This window comes from Triturus cristatus, chromosome 2_1, assembly GCF_964204655.1.
Source record: "Triturus cristatus chromosome 2_1, aTriCri1.1, whole genome shotgun sequence".
Classification (NCBI taxonomy): domain Eukaryota; kingdom Metazoa; phylum Chordata; class Amphibia; order Caudata; family Salamandridae; genus Triturus; species Triturus cristatus.
The window spans coordinates 1,187,210,664-1,187,232,392 of NC_140581.1; the positions used below are offsets into that span (position 1 = coordinate 1,187,210,664).

At 47.0% G+C, this 21,729-nt stretch overlaps 1 protein-coding gene across 1 annotated transcript in view; it reads right to left on the reverse strand.

Moving 5' to 3' along the window:
• The window catches only part of CHRNB3 (cholinergic receptor nicotinic beta 3 subunit), an 864,386-nt gene that overhangs the window by 465,015 nt on the left and 377,642 nt on the right, over positions 1-21,729 (reverse strand). The window contains exon 3 of the mRNA XM_085636631.1: positions 15,029-15,073. Within this exon, the coding sequence (XP_085492757.1) occupies positions 15,029-15,073 (45 nt within the window). The remainder of the gene's footprint in view (positions 1-15,028; positions 15,074-21,729) is intronic.

The window sequence follows — 21,729 nt, forward strand, 5'->3', positions numbered from 1 at the left end:
GCAGAACCCCACTGACCCCAAGGAGATGTAGGAGGGAAAAAAGGCTGAAGAGACTCGTACACTCACAGCAGAGGAACCAAGGGCAAGGACGGAGAGGCCGAAGCACCCCATTCCCCCACAAGCCAACATAGCTTCCGCCGAATGCCAAGACAGGAAGACGAAAGAAGAAGAAGAAGCCTAGAGAGCCCAAGGAGACTAGGGAGAAGAAGGCGAGCCCACTCCAGATGGAGAGCAGCCTGCCAGCCAGAACCATGCCGCCAGTCAAGGCCAGAAGCAAGAAGAACAGCCCGAGGCCCCAGGGAGACCGAGCAGGCGACGCCTGGTAAGGGAGAACACAGGGACATCCCAGACCGCAGAACGGGAGCAGGGAGAGGAGGAGAAGCCCAGGCCACTACCATGAGTGGCCGCGCACAGAACCTCAGGAAGCAAAAACAACCTACGTAAACACCATGGAGAACTGGTACCCGAAGGCGACCAGAACCCTCCAGCAGAGCGCAAGCCATATGACAGCCACCATAGCCCCACATAGGGCACGTGAAGTCCCAAGATATGGGAACCCTCTTTGGAAGAACTTCCGCAGCAAAGGAAGAACCAAAAGAACCACGGGGAAAAAAAGCACCTCCGCTGCAGGCTTGACAGCAGCCCAAGCAAAGCAGAAGGCCCAATCTCAGGGCCAAGTCTGCGCAACAACTCCTGCAGAACTCACACACAACAACAAAAGGGCCGTCCAGAAGCCAACAATGCCAAAGTCCCAAGGAAGGACGCAAACGGCCAGAAAAACATACTCCACAACCATAACAGCCGGCCTAAGAAGGCCCAGAAGCAACCCAAACTCAGAAGTCACTGAGGAGGGGACGGAGGAGGACAAGGCGGAGGCGGAGGACGGAGCCCTGTAAAGAGCCTCTGGATGGCGGAGTCGGCCGGGGCATGGAACAACAGACTGCCATCAAATGGGAGATCAATGAGACTCTCCCGAATATTTTCGGGGTAGACGGAGAGGGACTGAGGAAGCAATGGCCGGGCCCAGCGTCTCAGAGACGTCCAGAGCGGAGCAGAGAATAAACGCCGCAAGCACCCGGCCATCCAAGGCATGATGCCGCAAATCCACCTGCGCAGACTCCTGGGACGCTGCAGACCCCAGAGACTCAGCTGAGTCCCACAAACAGGAGGAGGTCCGAGCCAGCACACACAGGGTGTTAAGGGCCCGCAGGGTCGCGCTGGTCGAGGCGAAAATGTTGCATCCCCAAGTGTCCAGCCAGCGGGCCTCTCTGGACGGCGGAGCCAAAAGGGGCAGCAGGGAGGGAAAAGCAGTCCACAAAAGGGGGCTGGTGGCTGAGGGGTGAATGGACAGGCACACCAGATCACGTGGCATCAGAAGATGCAGATGCAGAAGAAGCGGAAGCACCGGGTCCCCAGAGGCAGGACGCCTCCAAGCTTCCGTCAAGGCAGAAAGGAGCGAACCTTCAAAGGGAAGCAAGATTTCCCTTCCACCAGAGCCCTGGTGGAGGACCTCCAACAGATGGTCCGCCGGAAAGTGAGCCACCGGGTCACCCATGCATAGGATGCCCACAGCCGTGGACACTGCATGAGCGAAGGCCACACCCGCATCCGTAGGGCCCCGTGGTGGAGAAAGCAGCTCCTCTGTGGGCAACGGCTGTAAACTAAGGCGGCCGTCCCCGAGGCCAAGCGGGGCGGGCAAGGGCCAGACCTGGAAGTCAGGACGAGCTGAAGAATGAGGGACCTGCCGCTCTTCCAACGAACACCTCTGCCTCAGGAAGGGCGGGGAGCGCCCTTCGACGCCGGTGAAAAGGACACCACATGGCGACCAGTCTCCAGGGAGGACGATACCAATATGGAGCCTGCCTCGGGAGAAGGAGCGTCCGAAGACAAATCTGTGGTACGACCCCTGCACGGAGCCGTAGAGTCCGCAGCTTGAGGCAGGACACCGGCACCATCTATCGTCACCGGGCAAGGGACCGCCAAGTCACCCCACACCGGAGACCGGAGCGGGGACCGGAGTAGAACTAGAGCCGCACCGGCCCCGGAGTGGCGCCTGGGATGGTGCCGACCCGACCCCCGCCGAGGCAACCACCAGCGTGGGGGAACGGGACGGGCCCGGGGAGGGGCCCAAAGCCCTCCGCCGGCCGCGGACCAGAAGGAGGCAAAGGTCACCTGGCAACCCCTGTGGCGGCGCCAGGGACGATACAACCTCCGACTCGCCCTCCAACGAGGCAGCCGCCTGTGAGGAGGTACGAGAGGAGCCCGGAGAGGGACGAGGGGTCCGCCCTCGGGCTCAACCCGGAGCGGGACGAGGAGAGTCCACCGAACCATGTGGCTCCGCACTGTCCAGCTGCTGCCAGCACCGTAGCGGCGTCACCTCGGCCTTAGACAGGACCACCCTGCCAAGGGACCAAGAGGGGCTAGGGGATGCGACCTGAGCCCCGTCGACCTCCCGCGACCCCCGCAGGAGTTTGTGGTGAGGCAGAGATGCCGTGGCCTGAAGGAGGTGCCCCAGAGGAGCCGCACCCAAACAGCACCACATCCTCCAAGCCTGGATCTGACCCAGTCGGCGCTGGAGCAACCGGCGGTGCCGTGGAGGGCCCTGCGCAGGGCGAGGGATCAGCCGACGCTCCAGGAGGGGAAGGAGGAGGAGGAGACGCTAGCTAAGCCTGCAAAGCCTCTGCGTAAGTCTCCATCTGGACTCTCAATGCTCCAACATCGGGAAACGGTAGATAGGACGACATGCGGGGCCGCATCACCTGCCGAGAGTCCATGCCCCCGGTAGGCAGGATATCAGCCCCCGGGGACGAACTGCGACACTTACCCATCGGGGAGCGACGCTCACGTGACATCGGAGAAAGGCGAGGACGACGAACAGCCGGACCTGAAGCCGTCTGCCGAAGCAGACCGAGGGGAGGACGTCGACCTGGAGAGACACACCGAGAGAAGTTTCATTCGGCACTCCCGCCGCGACTTCGGCTTCAACTTTTGGCACACCACACAATCTGTGGTGCCGTGATCCTCCCCCAAACACCACATGCAAATGAGGTGAGGGTCCGTCGCCGACATAAGACTCTCACAAAACGTGCACGTTTTAAAGCCTGAAGACATTCGCACACTGTTCCACCAAAAAGAATGGAAGAAAGGGGGCCCTAAACAGGCCCGTAGCAAGGAACAGATCTGCGTTGCACGCGGAAAAGGAAAAAACTGATGTGGGCGCGCCAGGGCAGGTATTATGTGACCTCGCTGACGTCACGTACGCGGATGTCGCCTGGGTAGAGTCGCGTGCTGTCACCCCGGCACGCAGGGATGCTGTGGCAAAAAGTTTCCGGATCCAATCTCACGCCCGGGGATAATTCTACGTAAAGGAATCTGTGGCTAGTAGTCTCTATCAGATATGGTGATACATTATGTATGATTCAGAACCAATGAAGGCACGCCCAGACTGGAAATTTCCAGTTGGAGGCAGCTAGACAAAGAAAGTATAGAATAATTAGTTTTGATCCTGTGACGGGCCACACGCTGTCTCTATGCCAAGGTCGTCCTGCCTGTGCCCACCACTGGACTAGTGGGAGCAGGCCTCTATCTAGTGGGAAAGGTATGCGCTAATAAGAATAGTGTATTCATTAATACAGCAAGGCCCAACCTTGGAGAAACGAAAACTACCACAGATGCTTTCAGCAGAGACAGAGAGAAATTAGTTTTGATCATGGCTCAAAATGGACACCAAACATTAAATGGTGCCGCGAATGCTAACTTAAGTCCTACAATACATAAGCAGCACAGCTAAGACATTTTTATTCTAACAATATCACTGGCCCTAAAAAACATCACTGTCCTTTGGTAGCAAAAAGAATAAAATTCAAACTTTAATGCACCATCTTCAAACCAAGCAAAAGTCACAGCCCTACATATTTACAGAACTTTTTCCTGCCACAACTTGAGATTTATTAAGGCAAATATGACAGTACAAGCCAGATATATTTGCAAAAACATTTAGGGAGATCAGTCTGCTTGCTGGGAATTTAACACTTGAATGCATTGTACCTTGAACTCAATAACTCAGTATCCTTTGCAATGTGGTTGTGTTCAAGAACAAAATGAAAACCTGACAACTCAAGGTACATTTTTCAACCCACAACAAAGCTTACTCGAACTACCAGCCTTCCAAAAAGACAAGGTCCTGAACAGCATAAAATGAACACAGAGGAAATCTTTGAACTCGGTAACCAACAGGTGACTCAGGCCCACCACAGGCATGGCTTGCCCTCTGCTGAGAAAAGAAAACATTGAAATAAATACTGAAGAACTTTCATGGATGTGTACGGTTGTCTGAACTTATGTGCTGTCAAGTAATTCCCAACAAGCTTTTGCAATGCAATCCGTCTCGCCTTTAGGACCTTATATGTATTTAGCTATGCAGCACATTAGCCTGGGTGCTGAAACATCTACTTTTCTTTAACATGGAGGGAAAGTAAGCAACAAACTGTGTGACACGCCAGGTATGGGAACACATGGAGAGAAATATTGCCTTCCAGTGGGAAATAGTATAGTCCAAAGCTCTGTTTTTAATATAAAATCAGAGCCTTCGGTGGTCATACCACTGAAAATACAAGATTTGAAAAACATATTATTGTCTACGGGTGCTCGTGGAAGACAATTTCTATGGACTGGAATCTAGAGAATGCTAAAGTGATTTTGGTATTTTACGGACCTCTGCTGGTCGTTTTCTATCAAGAAAGTTAAATAGAGACAGTTGCCAGAAAAATGAAAACAAAGAAAGTCTCTCAGTAGAAAGCATAATAAGTGTATACTAAAGTATATACAAGAGGTCTTGAATGCTCGACCTATAAATACTTTAGGAAGTCCAGTATCAAAGGATTTAATCACCTTAATCAAACATCACTCCAAGATGGCTTTCCTAAAAGTAAAACAGCGTTCCTGAAATAAAATTCTGTGAAAATAATGGATGCTATCCTGTAACATCACCCTGTATGATGAAGCAACAACTGAGAGAAGTAGAATAACAGGGAGAAGATTAATGTAGAACTCTAAAGGAAAATGATTATGTAAAATTAATAAAATAATATAGCTAATAACAAATTAGAAAACATATTAGTGTCTGACATACATTTGAGCACTAACAACATGATGAATACAGGAATGAATAGTGAATGGACAGACCAATTTGGAAATAGCCGCCGGCTAAAGGTATGGAGCACATGAAGGTTTTACCACTTGATGATGATATGCAAAAGGAAACATTGATCAACAGAATAAACATGTGAAAAATAGAGAGGAATGAAGGTTGGTCTCAAACATATTAGGATTTCAATAAATTGGATATAGTCCTTAGGAAGGCCACAGGACACGATATGTAATGATTGAACTCCACTGCTTTCTAAAATCACTGTGTATGGCAATCAATATAAAAGACTGTTGATAAACTGAGCAAGAAGTTAGTTGGTGACTTTCATGTTATTGATTTTCTTAAGAAAGTATGAAAGATAAGAACGTTTATAAGTGAACTCGTGCTTTACAGGAATGTGTGACATTACTGCTGGTATTTTAACAAAAAAATGAGAAGATTTCAAGAAGAGTATTTGTAGCACATTAGAGTTATTTTTGCACTTCACGTATTGAGAATGGTAATGGATGTTTGAGTACAATACACAAGAGGTTTTGTAAAACCACAATAACGATAGAAAATAAGTATAGTAATTCTACGACTAAATAATTTCACTCTTAATTATAATGAAAATATAACCATTTCACTTTTTTCCACAAGACGGATTGTGTATTGGATGTAGAATGACCCTGTTCTGTATTTAGCAATGGGACATGACCTTGGAGCCAGACCTCTATAAATATGCCTGGGCACAGATCAAAGCCCGCATAACTATTGATTGACTTCCACCTCAGACACAGAGACTCTCAGACTTTAGTGGTACAGAGTGGAAACTCTGAGGTCAAACCATATTGTGAGGGTTGGCCTTGAATGGCAAATCCTCCGTACTTCACTATATGAAGGGATAATATATTTTTACCCTATCAAAGAGATACAAATATATATTCTATGATTTATGGGATGGTGAACCCTGTTTGACCAGTTATGTTTTTTTTTTTTTAAAAACAAACTTGGGGCATATTTACAAGCACCTTTCACCACAGGAATGTCACTTTAAGTGGCGTTCCTATGGCGATAAACCCTTCGCCTTATTTACAAGGGGGCGTTAAGCCACGTAACGCCACCTTGTAAATAAGGTCCCCTTTCACATTACACTTAGCGTGAAAGGGGCGTGCAATGGGTGTTGTGGTGAGCGTTACGCTGCAAAACCCATTGATTTTGATGCTGTCTGCTATTTACAAGGGTGGCATAAATAGGAGCCTGGTCTTAACATCGCGAAATGAGGACAAATGCTTTATTTCTCTATGCTTTTGCTGTTTCTATGTGTGCTGCATTGTACAGCACACATAGAAACAGCAAATTGCCATGAATTAATGTTTATGTGCAGGAAAGAGTACCTTCCTGCACACAAACAATCATTTAAAAAATTACGATTTTAAACTTCTATGTGTGCTGCACAATGCAGCACACATGGAAGAAACAAATCGCCATACTGGATTGTTTATGTTGAGGAAGGGGCACCTTTCTGCACATAAACAATCATTCCCTCAACGCAGGCACCCTTGCACTATGGTGCAAGGGTGCCTGCGTTGTCACTAGGCAGCTGAATTTGGCGCCAGCGCAAGGAGAAATGCAGGGGTGCACCGTAATATTATAAATGTGGCGCATCCCTGCGTTTCTAAAGTGACGGAGCACGGCGTTAGCAATTTTGGAGCTAACCCGATCTCCACTACTTGCTTATACATATTCCCCCAGGTTTGTGTTGTCAGTGGAGTTCCTCACATCCACCGGTCTCAAATATAGAAGTGAGTGCACGCATCAATATACTTCAAGAAATGAGCACCTATGACTGTCTGAAATGTGTAAATCCATTGTAGGACCAGCTCACAACAGATCTGTGCTAGTGCAGATCTCTTGCACTCTCAAGGCACCTGTTTTCTGCTAAAGCTGAAAAAATTGAAAAGATATCAAAGAAATAAATTTTTGAAAAGCATACAAGTGGCAGATGACTGGTCTATTTGCGGCCTGGCAAGGCTGGTCTGCGCCGCCCCTCTAAAATCGCCTGCTTGGGGGGGTAAGCATCTTCTCAGTTTATTCTTCCTCCTCGTCATGACATACCCATAACTTGTTTTGCCATTGCCATACTGGGAGTTTGTCAGTCTAATGCGGATTCCAAGGTGGAGGGAGTTCTTTAAGTACTTTCAGCCACACAAGATGTGTCTTAGTTTAAAGGATGAAGTTCAAACGGAAGCTTGATTCTAAAGTGGGGGACTCCTTGGACAAATTGGCAAAGAGAAAGCCCAACACCCTTGATAGTTATATCGAAAAGGTTGTGGGTGAAATTTTGAATGTTGGAAGAAGGCTCTCTCTTGTCCCAACAACTCATGGTGACAACTTTGATGATGTACGTGTCCTTCAACCTACTCCCTCCAGCCACCCAGACATCTGTGCCTTTGAGACCTATGGTGAACACCTCAAATGCAATATATCAATAAATAAATAAATAAGTCAGCAAAACCGCCTAACCTTAAGTCCAAAAAGGGCATTACTCGGAAGTCGTGAAGGGGAGCGAGCCTGCAACCAGTGTTGGGTCTTGTGTGTTCAGCGTCGAGGGTCTGGTTGATTCCCTGAATAAGATGATGAAATCTATCCTTGATATTAAATTGAAAGTCCTGCTAGACCGGCTGGAGTCTACGGAGGTGAAACTCTCTAGCCTCACTTACAAGCAGATAGCTGAGGGTAGCAGACTAACTCCCATGTCTGCTAATATTGCCACAATTAATCTTCAGCAATATTGTTCCCGTCTTGGCCTTGGTGATGGTAGGGGTTAATGTTGTTAATGTTGTAGACTTGTAGAACGCACAGCGTCCCGGCGCTGTAGACCGCTGGGGAACCTGTCCTGTCTACCCCTGTGAGATGGTCCCTTTCTGGGTATCTCCAAGGTGAAACCAGGCATCCCCGGCGTCTGTGGGGGGCCGTTGTAGAGATGAGGCAAGCTTAATGCCCAGAGTTGCCGAGTGTGTTCCTGGTTAGAGTGGGTACCGAGGCGAGAATTATCGAGTCCGTTTTGACCCTGGTCCACGACCCTGCCGCGTCGGGAATTGAACCCTGGTCCCTGGCCAATTCTCTGCTTACAGGTCTGCCGCCTCTAACCAGTGAGCCACACCTCTCCAACAGGGGTGTTGGGGTACTATCTGCTATTGGTACAGCTTCAAGCCTTATGGGGCAGGTGTCCCGAGTGGAGCATCCCCCTGCCTGTCGTAATACTGTTACTTTTAGCTGCCGCCTGGGGCTAGCCACTAGTTCTACTTCACGGTGAGACCTGCCACCTGCAGCCTGCCCCTACGTCATCGTGCTTGTTGATGTGTCAACTCTTCGATCAGGGGTTGAAGAGTCGACAGTGGATTCAATCCAGAAATCAACACACTGGCTGCATGACGATACTGGGTGCAAGACAAGCTTTTTAACGAAGTTCTGATGGCCAGAATGGTGGGCTGGGAAGGGAAGCAGCTTTAGGAACTCCCAAAAGGCCGTCATCATCACGTTTTATAATTCAAGAGTTGCAGGGAATCTGTTAGATGCCTTCTTACAGGGTCGGCACAAGGAGAGCAAAGTTAAGCTCTTACTCCTTGGATATTTCAACAGTTTCATGGTTAATTTACATCTTAAACCAGCTAGCTTGGTGGATGCCCAGGGTTCCAAACAACTCCACCCACATCCCTTTAATATTCAGGTACAGAACCGGTTTGAGGCACTGGGAAGCATGACAGATGTGGATTGAATGAGTAATGGCTCTTGTAGGCCTGCTTGTGCCCCCAGAGGGTGGTGATTATGGCAAGGCCAGGGATTTTGCAGAGCAGGGTCTGAGACTCGACGGGCCAGTCCACTGCCCGCATCTCCATGCCCTTTGCACGAGGTGAGGTCCTGCAACTTCATCTTATTCCAGCTTTGCGCCCATTGATAATGTTGTTAATGATGCCTCTAACATGACGAATCCTGGGGATTCTATTCATTAGCTGAAAATACTTTACTGGAACGTTGCTGGGTTATCCAATACGATGGATGATGACTATTGGGCTGCCTTAACTATGATTTGATATTCCTGCAAGAGACTTCGGCCATAGAAGCTATAAACTTGAATGGGTTTGTTGCCTATGTGGTTCTGGCGACTCCTTCTTCCTCTGGGAGAGTCAAGGGTGGTCTAATTGCATACACTCGAGTCACCCTGGAGTGCAAAATCAGTTTGATCTGTACTGGAAGTTCCACTGTGCAGCCCCTTCTTTTGACGTGGCTTAGTGGCTTTAACATTGTTTATATTAATTTTTATAATGGGTATTTTGGCTCGGAGACATGTGCTAATATAAACACATTGTTGATTTTTCCTTGGGCCTGGATATTGAATTAGTTTATTTGACCTCAGGATTTCATATTGTGGTTACTTAATGATAAGCTTGCTGACTTGACTCAATCTAATTATTCTTTAATTTTGAAAAAAGTATGTCAAAGGGGGGTACCCCTCTAGGAGGACCCGAAAACTAAGGCTCTATTAAAAATGGTTAACACGTTTGATCTCCTTAATGCCTGTGCTAAGGTTAATCCTGCTTACTTGTTGAATACCACTTTTGTAAGGGGGGATTATGAGTCAATAAGGGGTTATATTTCTGTATCCCGGAGCCTTATGGTGAAGGTTCGGGCGGGTGGGACCATTGTAACGGTATTGAGCGGCCAAAATCCTTTGTGGTTGGGGTTAAAGTATGGTCAAGGACAGCCCTGCCTCAGCTCAAATAGTTAGGTCCGAGGGGGCTTGCTTGGTCTGGAGGAAAGCTGATTTTGTGTGCTAACCATCTTGATCCACTCCTTCATTGTCTAAACCCCATGGTTAATTTGCAAGATGAGAATGATTGGTTTGCCCGTTTAAGGCTGGCCATAAAAATCTTCTCATGAAGCCAATTAGACCTGATATCCCAGGGGCCAGGTGGTTTGATCTCTTCTATAGGAAGGCCCCTTCCACTCTGTATAGGGCTTTGAAGGAGTCTCCTAGAGACAGCCATAAGATCCAAGAGTTTAGAACGGAGTATAAATGGTCCTTGAGTAGGAGAGAAAAAGATATCAAAATTGAGTATTGGGGATACTGGAACAGTCTTGTAGGTTGAAGGATGCCAGAAGTTTCTGGAAGGTGGTCAAGGACATTGGCTCCCTGGGCTCAAGTGTTGATGCTGTTATTACCAACATTAGCTCAGAGGCTTAGGTGGCTCATTTTAGTGCCATATATAGCTCTGGCTTTTCTCGTATTGGTCAGGAGGCAATCGTAGAATTGCTAACTACTATTAGCTTCTCACTGGAAGAGATCTGGGATGCCATCATGAAGTCCCCATCTAGTAAGGCTCCAGGGCCAGACAGGGTCCCTATCCACATATACAAATCAGTCCCAGAATTACGGGCCCCATTATTATGTAACTGTTTCAATGCCTTTACTATCACTGGCCTCCCCGACTCGTGGCACACTGCTACCATCATGCCTAACTTTAAAAAGGGTGATTTGCAGTCTCCTAGTTATTATTGCCCGATCTTCCTGTTGGACTCTGCTGTACAAACTGCAGGGAGTGTGATGTAGGAGCGTTCGATGTCCTGGGTTAGGGAGATGAACATGCTGTCGGAGGAGCAATAAGGGATCCAGGAGGAGCTCAGCTCTATGGAGCAATGCTTAAATTATCATTTGCTTATTAGCAAATATACCATCGCAAAGCAGGGCTCCCTCTGCCTAGCCTTCATGGAACTGTCGATCGCGTTCAACAGCGTGGTAAGATCTAACCTGGAGACCTTGCTGGACGGTATGGGGGTGGATTCACGGCTTGTTCAGTTCTTGTGGGCCCTGCAGTTCGATCTTACAGCATCTGTAAGTTTTGACCCTGCTGGGGAATGCACTAGCAGCTTACCGCTGGAGAAAGGTGAACACCAAGGATGTGTCTGCGTATTGGCCCCTATACTATTTTTATTGTACATAAATGGCCTAGAGGGTGTGTTATCTACCTGTAATGCAGATGTACCATAATTGGGTAAGAAAAAAGCTCCGGCGTTACTCTATGCGGATGATGCCGTTTTACTTGAGAGAACACATAAGAGCCTCAATACCCTTTTCCAGGCATTTGTTAACTTCATGGAATCTTTGGGGTTAGCCACAAATTGCTCTAAAACGTTCACTATGTTATGCAGCCCCAAATCCGTGAAGATGAACAGTGTGTTTCTGCAGGGCCACCCTGTTGCTCCTATACAGGACGTTTCCTATTTGGGTATGGTTTTTGATGCTAGGGGAAGTTGGGGCCCCTGCAGATATAAAACCTCACTAAGATTTTCCACCGCTGCTGGCTATATTTACAACTTAGCCTCACACAATGGTACAAGACCTGTGGCTCCCCTTCAGGAGGTCTTTACAAGCAAATGTCTACCCATTCTCACCTATGGGGCTGGTATCTGTGGATTTTCTAACACTACCGCCCTTCAGACAGAAGAGAATAGGATCGTGCGATGTATCTTAGGCATACCCCCAGCTTGTGCCTCTTACATTGTACACCTGGAGTTGGGGGTTGAGTATGTTGAAGACCGTGTTAAACTTCCCCCCTTGTGTCATGGTGTACTATATGGACGAATTTGCATGCAGGTTTTAATAGGAAGGTGAGTTCTAATTGTCTGGCCATACCCTGATCACATTATATTAGGCAGGAATTGTCCATCCTGGGGAGACCAGAACTATTTCTTCTCCCTCTGCTATTATCAAGGCTGACATTACCTGGTTAAAAAAACACATTTCTAACCAGGAAAATAAGGCTTAGAGAGGCGGAGGAACTAGCCAAAACCTCAGTAAGGGAGTATGGGTCTCTGCAGATCACCCCCAATATGAAGCCATTCCTGTTTTAGGTGGATGCCACCTGGGACAGAGTTCTTTTAACCAGGTTAGATTCGGTATTATAGGATGGCATTTTAGTTTTATTGTGCGCCAGTTCGACCCCAATATGGTTTTAATCTGTCCTTGTGACGAGTCTTGGTATTCTCCAAAAGGTTTTTAATTCCTCTAATTCGAGTTTACGGTATTAGAAGATGAGCCAAGCCCTTCCTCTACTTGCAAGGGTTAAACTCTCCTACACTTTGCATCTCTATTTGTTCCTTTTTTAAAGGGTGCTATTGCCAGGAGAAAACAAATGTTATTTTGACAGCCTGGTCCTGCCAGTTTGATCTGTTCATATGATGACCGTGGGGCATTGTGCCCATGCCAAGATTAACTTGCTTGAGGGGGACTCTTTGTTTTTTTAAATTATTTTATGTGTTGCTTTTAGATTTGTTTTATTGAGGTGATCATGAGATGTATTTTCAACAATGCTATTTATGTTTGAAATATAGTTTTATGGCTGTGTCTCACTGCCGAACCAAAGTATTATCTGAAATTTGACACTGGGTTAAACCCACAGTCATCTTGAGTTATTATGTCTTTTGCAGAGGAAAACCTCATGCCACGAATACTTTAAAAAGTACAATAATAACTTGTTAAGATAGACAGTTGGATTTTACTCCGCTGAGGAAAAAACTCTAAAATAAATGCATATTAAAACCCTTAAGAACGTGTAAAATTTTGTGAACTTATCTGTAAAAATTCTATAATTTCAAAAATATTTTAAAGAGTCTCATATCAGAGGATTAGATCGCCATAATCAAATACCTCTCCTGGACTGATTCATTAAACGTCAAACAGCCTTCTTAATACAAAATTCTATGACAACATGGACTGTTTTTCTGTAGCATTAATCTGTATGATGAAACAACCCAGACAGAAGTAGACTAACAGGAAAAAGATTTGTCTAGAACTCTAAATGAGGGCGATTTTATACATCTAATAAAATAACATTCATTACAACACATATAAAAACATAATTACCAGCCATACATTTAAGCACCAACAAAACAATGAATACATCGATGCATAGCGAAAGCACAGACTAATAAGAAACTGTACCACAGTGAAAGTCATGAAACATGTGTAGGATTTACCTCTTGATGATGATACCCAAAAGGATATACTGATACATAGAATAACAGCTGTTTGCTTTCATGGGATTTACTTTCTTTGCCATTGATTGGCTGGACAGTCCATCAAGACCATGGGATTTTGTGGATGGTTGAAGTGTCCCATTTTTGAATGGAGGTCAGTTGGGCATGTTTCGTAGGCCCTGGGTAGTGAAACCCAGACTCAGATTTGCAGACTTGCTGATCCTGTTGGACAAACGCTGCATTCCAAAGGCCTGTGCCTCATTAGGAGCGGCTTACGCAAAGTACGTAAAGGGGCAGAGGCTTAATGCTCTAAGTTGGGTGATGGTGTAGACTCCATGGGGCAATCCAATATGTAGATCGGATGCTTTTTTCCTTGCACTGGCAGCTCACAATGTTCACCACGCTGGGTCCGTATTATACAAGTACCCTGGGGGCACAAAGTGTGTTTGAGCCCGCTTTGCGCGCCACTGGGGCACTTTGGTTTTGCAGAAGGCGCCGCAGACGCTTGTGCGGCCCCCTTCTTTAATACGCATGGGCATTCCCTCATTTTCATGGGGGCGTGGCCCCATGCACATATGGGAATTTCTTTGCCTCTGTGCAGCGCCATAATAAAGCAGCTGTCAGGAGGCACACTGACAGTGCACCACCTAAAAGGTGGCACACTGTCAGTGCCCCCCAGAAGGCAGCCCTCTGCAGGGGGTAAAGGGCGTCCTAGACATCCCCTTGAAGGCGGGTGCAGTCACTCACTGCACCCGCCTGCAAGGGGATCTCTCACCCCTCTTAAATGTGCAGGCGGGTTGCCGCCCACACAGTAAAACATGAAGCAGCTGCTTCAAAACCGCTGCATATTTCACTAGAATGAGCTGCCTCAGGGCAGTGTGAGTTTGCGGCTGCCCTTGAGGCACAGCACAGTCTCCTTGCCTGGTGCAAACAAGGAACATGTGCCACATTGTATAATACGGCCCCTGTTGTTTTATATATATTGTTTAACATCTACATGCCTTCAGTTGCATGCCTGCCAACTTGCAAATAAATTTCACTGTGTGAGGAGGGGGTGGGGCAAAAGCAGAAATAAACCATTGCTGAGGCTGTCGCCGATGTCCTAGGGTGTTTTCACACTCCTTAATGGCTTACAGCCTTTAAAGACCAGCTGGAAAACCATAGTATGCAGTGGTTTCCAGTTCACGTTGACTGCTAACGTGTGATTTCGACTCCTCACCGTGTGACCGTGCGAAGGGAGCAAATATAGTATGACACACGGTGGCACTGGGTGAGTAGGCAGGTCTGTACTTGTACTTGTGCAACAATGAGGTTTTCGCTGTATTGCACAATCAGTATTGTTTCTTTTTAAGATTAAAATAATAAAATATGTTAAACAAAATAGTGCCTTCCGGTGTTTTCCAATTAACTTTATGTGGTGGGGTGAAAACAGTTCTTGTGGCTGTTACAGGTTTTATGGTTCTATGAAACAGCCCTGGCCAATCATCGTTGTCATCTCCTGTGGAACTCCACTATATTTTCAGGGAGGGGCACTCAGTTTGTATCAAGCTGCTGTGTCCACACAGAGGTTTCTCAAGGTTATATACAGTACCACTGAGATGTCAGAGTGACCAGTGGTATGTCAGAATACGGACCTCGGGCATATACTTTGAAATGTTTTCTGTTTGAATATTTTCATTAGTTAAGTGACTGGTTACACACGAACAAATACAACTCAAAATACTCCACAGAAAAAAATACGTTAATAACATGTGCAAACCACAAATTACCCATAAAGCTGTGCCTGTAACAAATGAAAACATATTTTTAAATTAATTTTCATGTTTTGGTACACTCAAGGCTTGGTTTTCAAAATCTTACCTGTCTCAGCCACACGTTGGTCGTCATTAATTGCTTTTTTTCATCCTTAGAAAATATAAAAGCAAATTAATTAATGGTGTATACAGTCGCAGCCCTAAAATTGCATCTCTGTATTGTTATTCCACAAAATACCACAAACACTTTAAATTCGAATTAAGCTGGTAATCAGTTAGAGGCCAGCTCTACAGTTTATGCTACTTACTGTTTCCCGATTTTAAGAGTGCCTCTTATTTCCGATAGGACCGGTAGCAAAATTACCGACACCGATGGAATTAAGAGTTCTCTTAGAACTAGGCCTGGGCGGTAAATTCCGTTCCGTTCGCGGAATTTGCGGAATTTGGGTAATTTCGCGTTCCGCGGAGAACGCGAAATTGCCCAAAAATCTGCGTTCCGCGACTTCGCGAAATTTTTTGCTTGTTCGCGTTCTCAATAAGCGTGTTCGCAAGATATTTCTCCCCGAGCACGCAAACAGCGATCGCGAACAGGAAAAAAGTATCGCGAACAAGCAATTCCGCGTGTTCGCGGAATTTCTGCGTGTTCGCGGAGATTTTTTACCGTTTCGCTGAGATTTGCGTAACGCGATTACACGAATTCCGCCCACCGCTACTTAGAACTCCACAGATCTGGCATCTTTTAGCTGGAGACTCCATGGGAGAAATACAGGGCCAACTGAGGAATCAACTGAAGAATCAGATCTGGAATTACAGAGTCCCTGTAAATTCCTCATTTCTAAGAGTGCCCTCGGGGACCACTCAGAGTATCCATTGAAGGGGATTCTAATGTCCCCTGTATCATTTACTACGGGGGAGGAGTTACGGAGCCAAACTCCGGGGTCCTCAGCATGGGCTCCATAATGCCAGCAACCAGATACCAACGAGAAAAGTGTGGGAATAATCAGTGAAAATAAACTTGTTTTGTTCCTACCAAACCAAGATATCTGAAACAATGGTTCTCAACGAAAGGGACCAAATCCAGTCTGTGCTCACTCCTAGGCCAGTGGGAAGGGCAGAATAAAAGCTTCAAGAAAGTGAAGCAATACAGCGAAAGAATGTAACAGAAAACACCAGCAAATGTAATCTGCAATACACAAAGTAATATGTAAAAGAAAGAGAGTAACCCCTACATTATTTACATTTCACGCCTAATTGTTTGCATGCGCGTGTTCTCTGGGTTATAGAGAGAATGTGACAGTGTTCCCGCTCCCTACACCCTACGACAACTAATAACCCTTCACCCAGTTAAGGTGCAGTCTGAAGGCTAATTCATCAGCCAGTACAGTTAAAAACAGAGATACCCGGCTAGAGAGAGGTTCTTTCGCTTGGGGAGGTCACTCACTCTCCTGTGCTCAACTGGGGAAAGTTTTGGGCTAACCAGGCTGACCTCATGTGATCCAGTTTGACATGGTGGACAGCTTGCTGGCAACTGGTGTAGCAACTGGAGAGTAATCAATCCCCACATACCTCTACGTAGGGACCTTGGGCTGAGCACCACGAGTGGGGGGGACTGTACTCAATAAACTGCTTGCGGCGACCTCAGGCATCCCACACAGGCAGGGACTATAAGCGGTGGGCCATGCAACAGTGCCCCTAGAGAGGATGGGCGCTGTGGGTTACTGCTGCGGATAAAGTCACTACCAGCACACGATTTCTCGAAAGCAGCTAGACTGGAGGAAGGTGAACTCCTGTGCTCTATCGAACTAGGCACCTCACTATGCCGCGTTCTAAAGCAGCCAAAGACGATTCGGTGCTGTCTCTCTGGAATAAGGCCCCATAGTCAGATGCTGCGGTCCAGCGGCGACGGCAAACAAGTCCTCTGCCCCGATCACTCAGGGATACATGGACCGTTTTTTACAGGAAATTTGAATGGATATCTCCACACTCAAAGAAGAGTTTAAATACTGCTTGCACGAAATTCAGAGGGATGCTTACGAAATAGGGGACAGGGCGGATGACCTGCAACGGACTGTTGATGCCAGACAAGAGGACCAGGAGATGCTGTGACGCCAGGTAACAGAGCTGGAAGATCAACACGTCGACTTCCAAACCAAGCAAGAAGACCTAGAAAATAGGAGCCGCTGGAACAACATCCGCATACGGGGGGCCCCAGGGCTCAGAAGGCACTGAGATCATGTCCTTCATGGCGGTGCTGCGACAGGCAGTTCATGATGACGAGGATGCCTCACCACCTGCTTTAGATAGGGTTGCCACTGCAAATGGTCGCACGGAAAACATCCCAGATAGCCTGACCAGACTCCATTTCTTCACAGAGAAGGAAGAAATCATGCAAGCAGCTAGGGGCAAGATGGAGCTTACGTTTCAAGGCCACATGATACAACTCTATCAAGATCTCTCGACTATCACCCTGAGAAAGCGCCGCAACTTCAAACCTTTCAGTGGTAAGCTATGCACTCTGGGAATTCTCTACCTGTGGGGTCACCCCTTTGCCTTCTTGTTTCAATGGGAAAACAAGCGCTGCTCACTGCGATCTCTGGCGGAAGCAAGAACACTGTTGGGGCTCCCAATAGATTCTCAGAAAGAGGATGACCCCCTGCCTCTAGGCCCCTCAGGATGAGACCTCTGGCTCAAATGGACCACGGTTCCTCAGCGACGGCCAGATAAACGGCAGGTGGAGTCGTCCACACAAGACACAAACCAAGACATTATCCAGCACCTTCTGAGTCTCAGTGGAGCAGCTTCTCCTGCTCACTCAACTGCTGACTCCCTATGTTTCCAAAGGAGGTCAGGCATGACCACGTTTCCAGAAGGCAGAACTGCTGCTGTATGCCCCTCTCCCAGACCTGCTGGGATGGAGAGGAGCTATGACGATTGGATTTCAACACCTCTGTTGGGCTCCTGATGGCAGCCCCCCACAGACTGTCTCTTGCAGAGAGTGACGCATCCAGAGGGTTTAGAGCACTTGGTTGGACCCTGTTAGCTACTATTAAGGGAAAAATAACGACCACTGCTATTGTGTGGGGTAGAGAGGCGAGATTGGTAGAGTCTAAACTGTAAGCAGAGATCAACCAACTGGAGCATTTGGAAAAAACAGCTCCATCTCGAAGGACCAAGCTACAACTAGCTATTTTACGAGGAGAGTTGTGCAGCAACTGAACAGGCAAGGCAAAGCGTGCACTCCTGGCTTTTCAGCAGAGGTACTACGAGGGCAGAGCTAAAGTGGGTAGACTCTTGGCCCGTATGCTGTGACACAAGCGCGCCAGGACCCATATCGCTAAAATCCAGCTTGGTAGTTTAGGATGGACGACTGCGGAGAGGGATAAACTAGAGGCCTTCCGGGACTACTACCAACAGTTGTACTCCCAGGTGACCCTTCCCCCTCGCGGCTTTACTCCTATCTCACCGAGTGTAACTGGGAACCCCTACACCCACACCATGCCACCCTTTCGGGCAGCCCCGTTACGGCAGAAGAGCTGCGCACTGCAGTCTGGGCCCTCCCTTTGGGTAAAACACCTTTGCCCGGATGGGCTACCTGTGCTTTTTTACCAGATATTCTTACCTCAACTTCAAGACAATCTCCTGCATCTTTTTAACATCTCACAGGACACGGGCCTTACACCCACAATGGCTGCTGCCAAGATATCTCATACTCAAAGCGGGCAAAGACCCAGCCTAGTGCTCCTCTTACCGCCCAATAGCTTTACTCAACACAGATGCCAAGCTCTTTACTAAAACACTAGCTAACCGACTAGAACAGTATCTACAGGGCCTTATCAGCCCTCACCAAGTGGGATTTACTCGCCAGTGGCAGGGGGAAGCTCCTGAGCAGTAGCAGGACGGAAGCCTGCGCTGTAAATGCCGATTCACCCAGCTTATCCCCTTTGACTCCAGCCATTCGGATGCTGCTGAATTCATGACATGTGCCACTTAGGGACACTTGCAGCATGAACTTTTCTCCAGACTAGGCTGTAAATACACAACTCCAAACCCCCCCTCCCGCACACAGTCCTGATGAAGACACGCAGTGACTACCGAAAGGAGCACCTCTAGGGTTGAAACGTCGACGATATACCAAGGCCCAGACCAACCATAGCCCTGTACTATAAAAGGAGCATTGACAGCAATCAGGGTGTTTGGTTATAAGGCTGGCCATCAAAGAACCGTGTCCTACCCCCTGTATATTAACCCTGTACCACTTTGTATATAAGGCACAAAATTGTTCTTTCACTTGAGCACATATGTCACTTGAGCACCATTTACAGCAAAAATGTGTATCTCAGAAAAGAAACTTATTTGAATGAATTTAATTTGGATAAAAGGAAAATAGATATACATTTGATTTGTTTCTTGTGATCATTTATGATTAATGTATACATGTGTATAGGCTCTGGCGATATCAATGTTTTATGAATATTTTGGTTTTGCGACATTGTTTGCGCGTATGAAATAACTGTTTTGTTACCCGACAGAACCAATTTGCTTGAAAAGATACATTCTATCAAGCCTGACTTCCTACACTACAATTAGCAAGCTTTCGGCAAGACCTACTAATCAGAGAGAGAGATACAGAGATATGAATATGTTTATTCAGACATTCGTCTATTAATCTCCAGGTATAACATACATACTACTAACCAGTTTTCAAAGCAGCAGCCTTAGGGTGCACATACATCCCATCCATAGAGCATTTACTGCTTGTGAGAATCCCTGGACTGAAGCCATCCTTCAAGAGGTAGAAATGTGTGATGCTGTCTTTCACTGTGTGAAAACTGTACTCATGGCATACAAATATAGGACTGGTCTATACAGGTTCAGTCCTGGCAATTCTGGATGGTGACACTGGAAGCTTAGACCCATGCTTTGAAGAATCTGCCATGTATACATGCATGCATAAAGTGTGTATTAACCAGAAAAATAAATGAAATGACAATGTGTGCATTTTAATGGATTCTATTTGCTATGAATATATGCAACATATAAGTACATTTTTCACACAATATTGTAGTGTTGCTGGCCGTGAGTGGCAGCACTTAGGTGTCGGGTATTTGAGCACTGCAACTTAAGACCAAGAAATGATGACGGCAACAGCCAATATAATGGAAACACAAGGAGGGCTGTTTCGGCTGGCTTGCTCCGCTACTTCTCCAATCGTCACGCCTAGCAGCCCCCCTGTCTTTTATTACTTCTCTCACATGACCCTGGGGTATGTTCCAGTCTCCGTGGATATTGAGGGGTGTTTTTACTGATGACCTCTGCTAGACACATAGTGTTACAGTCCGGCGCTACAGTAACGTCACTGGAGTGACATTATATTCCTCTCCAAAACAAAACAAACGGACAACTCGCAAAAACGATTAATCACAATCATGGTATACAGTTGTGGAGTGTGGGGTTTGACTGTAGTTTCACAAGAACGAGAAGATGGCAAGATCAGATATTTGCTAATTGGCCAGAGAAATTCGGATTACCTTATTTAGGGTCTGCATGAATCTCTCTACTTCCCAGTTTGCTTGAGGCCAGTGGGGTGTGATTCTTCTGTGGGATATGTTTAGTGACTGGAGGTAGGCCGCTATCTCTTGAACTTGTAACGACGGTCCATTATCAGTCCTGAGCACTTTGACAAGTCAATGAGTGGCCATGATCTTTTCCTGTTTAGGTATCATTTCACTCGCACTTAGTGAAGAAATTATCTCTACTTTGGTATAGTGTGACTAATCATCAATTATGACACTAGTGTGTCTTCCATCGGGTAGGCTCCCGAAATCAAGGCTCGCACTCACCCATGGTTGTTTCGGTCCTTTTTCAGTGACGACTGGGGATGGCGGGCAGTTCTTGGTTTTGATCATTGCTTGGTAACCAGCGTGGGCTAATTGAACTACTTGGTCCATGAGGCTTTCAGGGATGACTAACAGATGTCCTCTCAGAAGGCATCCATCAGGGTCAGCATTTAGCTCTAGTCACACATGGTACAGACTTTCCATGATGCGGCGGCCTTCCGGGATGAGGTGCATCCATTGTTTCTTGAAAGTCGCCCACTGGGCGGCTCTTACAGCATTGAATGTTTTTTGCAAACACTCATCCTTGTGTGTTGCTCTCTGAATTGTTTCAAGGGAGAGTGGGAGGGGGTGCGACAGGTCAGACACGTATTGCACATATTCCTCCGTTTCATCTGCCTCGTCTTCTTCTTGAAGCGTAGCTGCTCGAGGATGTCTCGAAAAATAGTCAGCAGGATTTTGGGAACCAGGGCGGTATTCCACTCTGCAGATGTTAACTTGGAGGTTATGCATCCACTTCTCATTTCTTGCAGCGGTTTGGAGGCCGGGCCTTTGAACAGCAGTATGAGGGGTTTGTGGTCTGTTGTCATGGTGAACGGATGGCCATAGATGTATAGATAGAAATGTCGGTAACCCCAGTGTATGGTGATTGCCTCCTTCTTGATTTGTGAATATCGTTGTTCCATTGCCGTGAGGGATCAACTGGCAAAAGCCACTGGGGTCCACACTCCTTCTTCTCGTTGCAACAATAAAGCTCCTATACTTTTCAGCCCTGCGTCTACTGCTATGGTTGTTTTCTTCCAAGGGTCAAAATAGATTAAGGTTGTGTCTGCTGACAGGGCTTCTTTAGTAGCCTGAAAAGCGTGTTCCTGTTCACAGCTCTACGACCAGGGGTTTGCGGCCTTTGTAAGATCCCTGGGCGGTCGGGTGAGCTCAGTGAGGTTCTTGATGAAGCAGCCACAGTAATTTACCA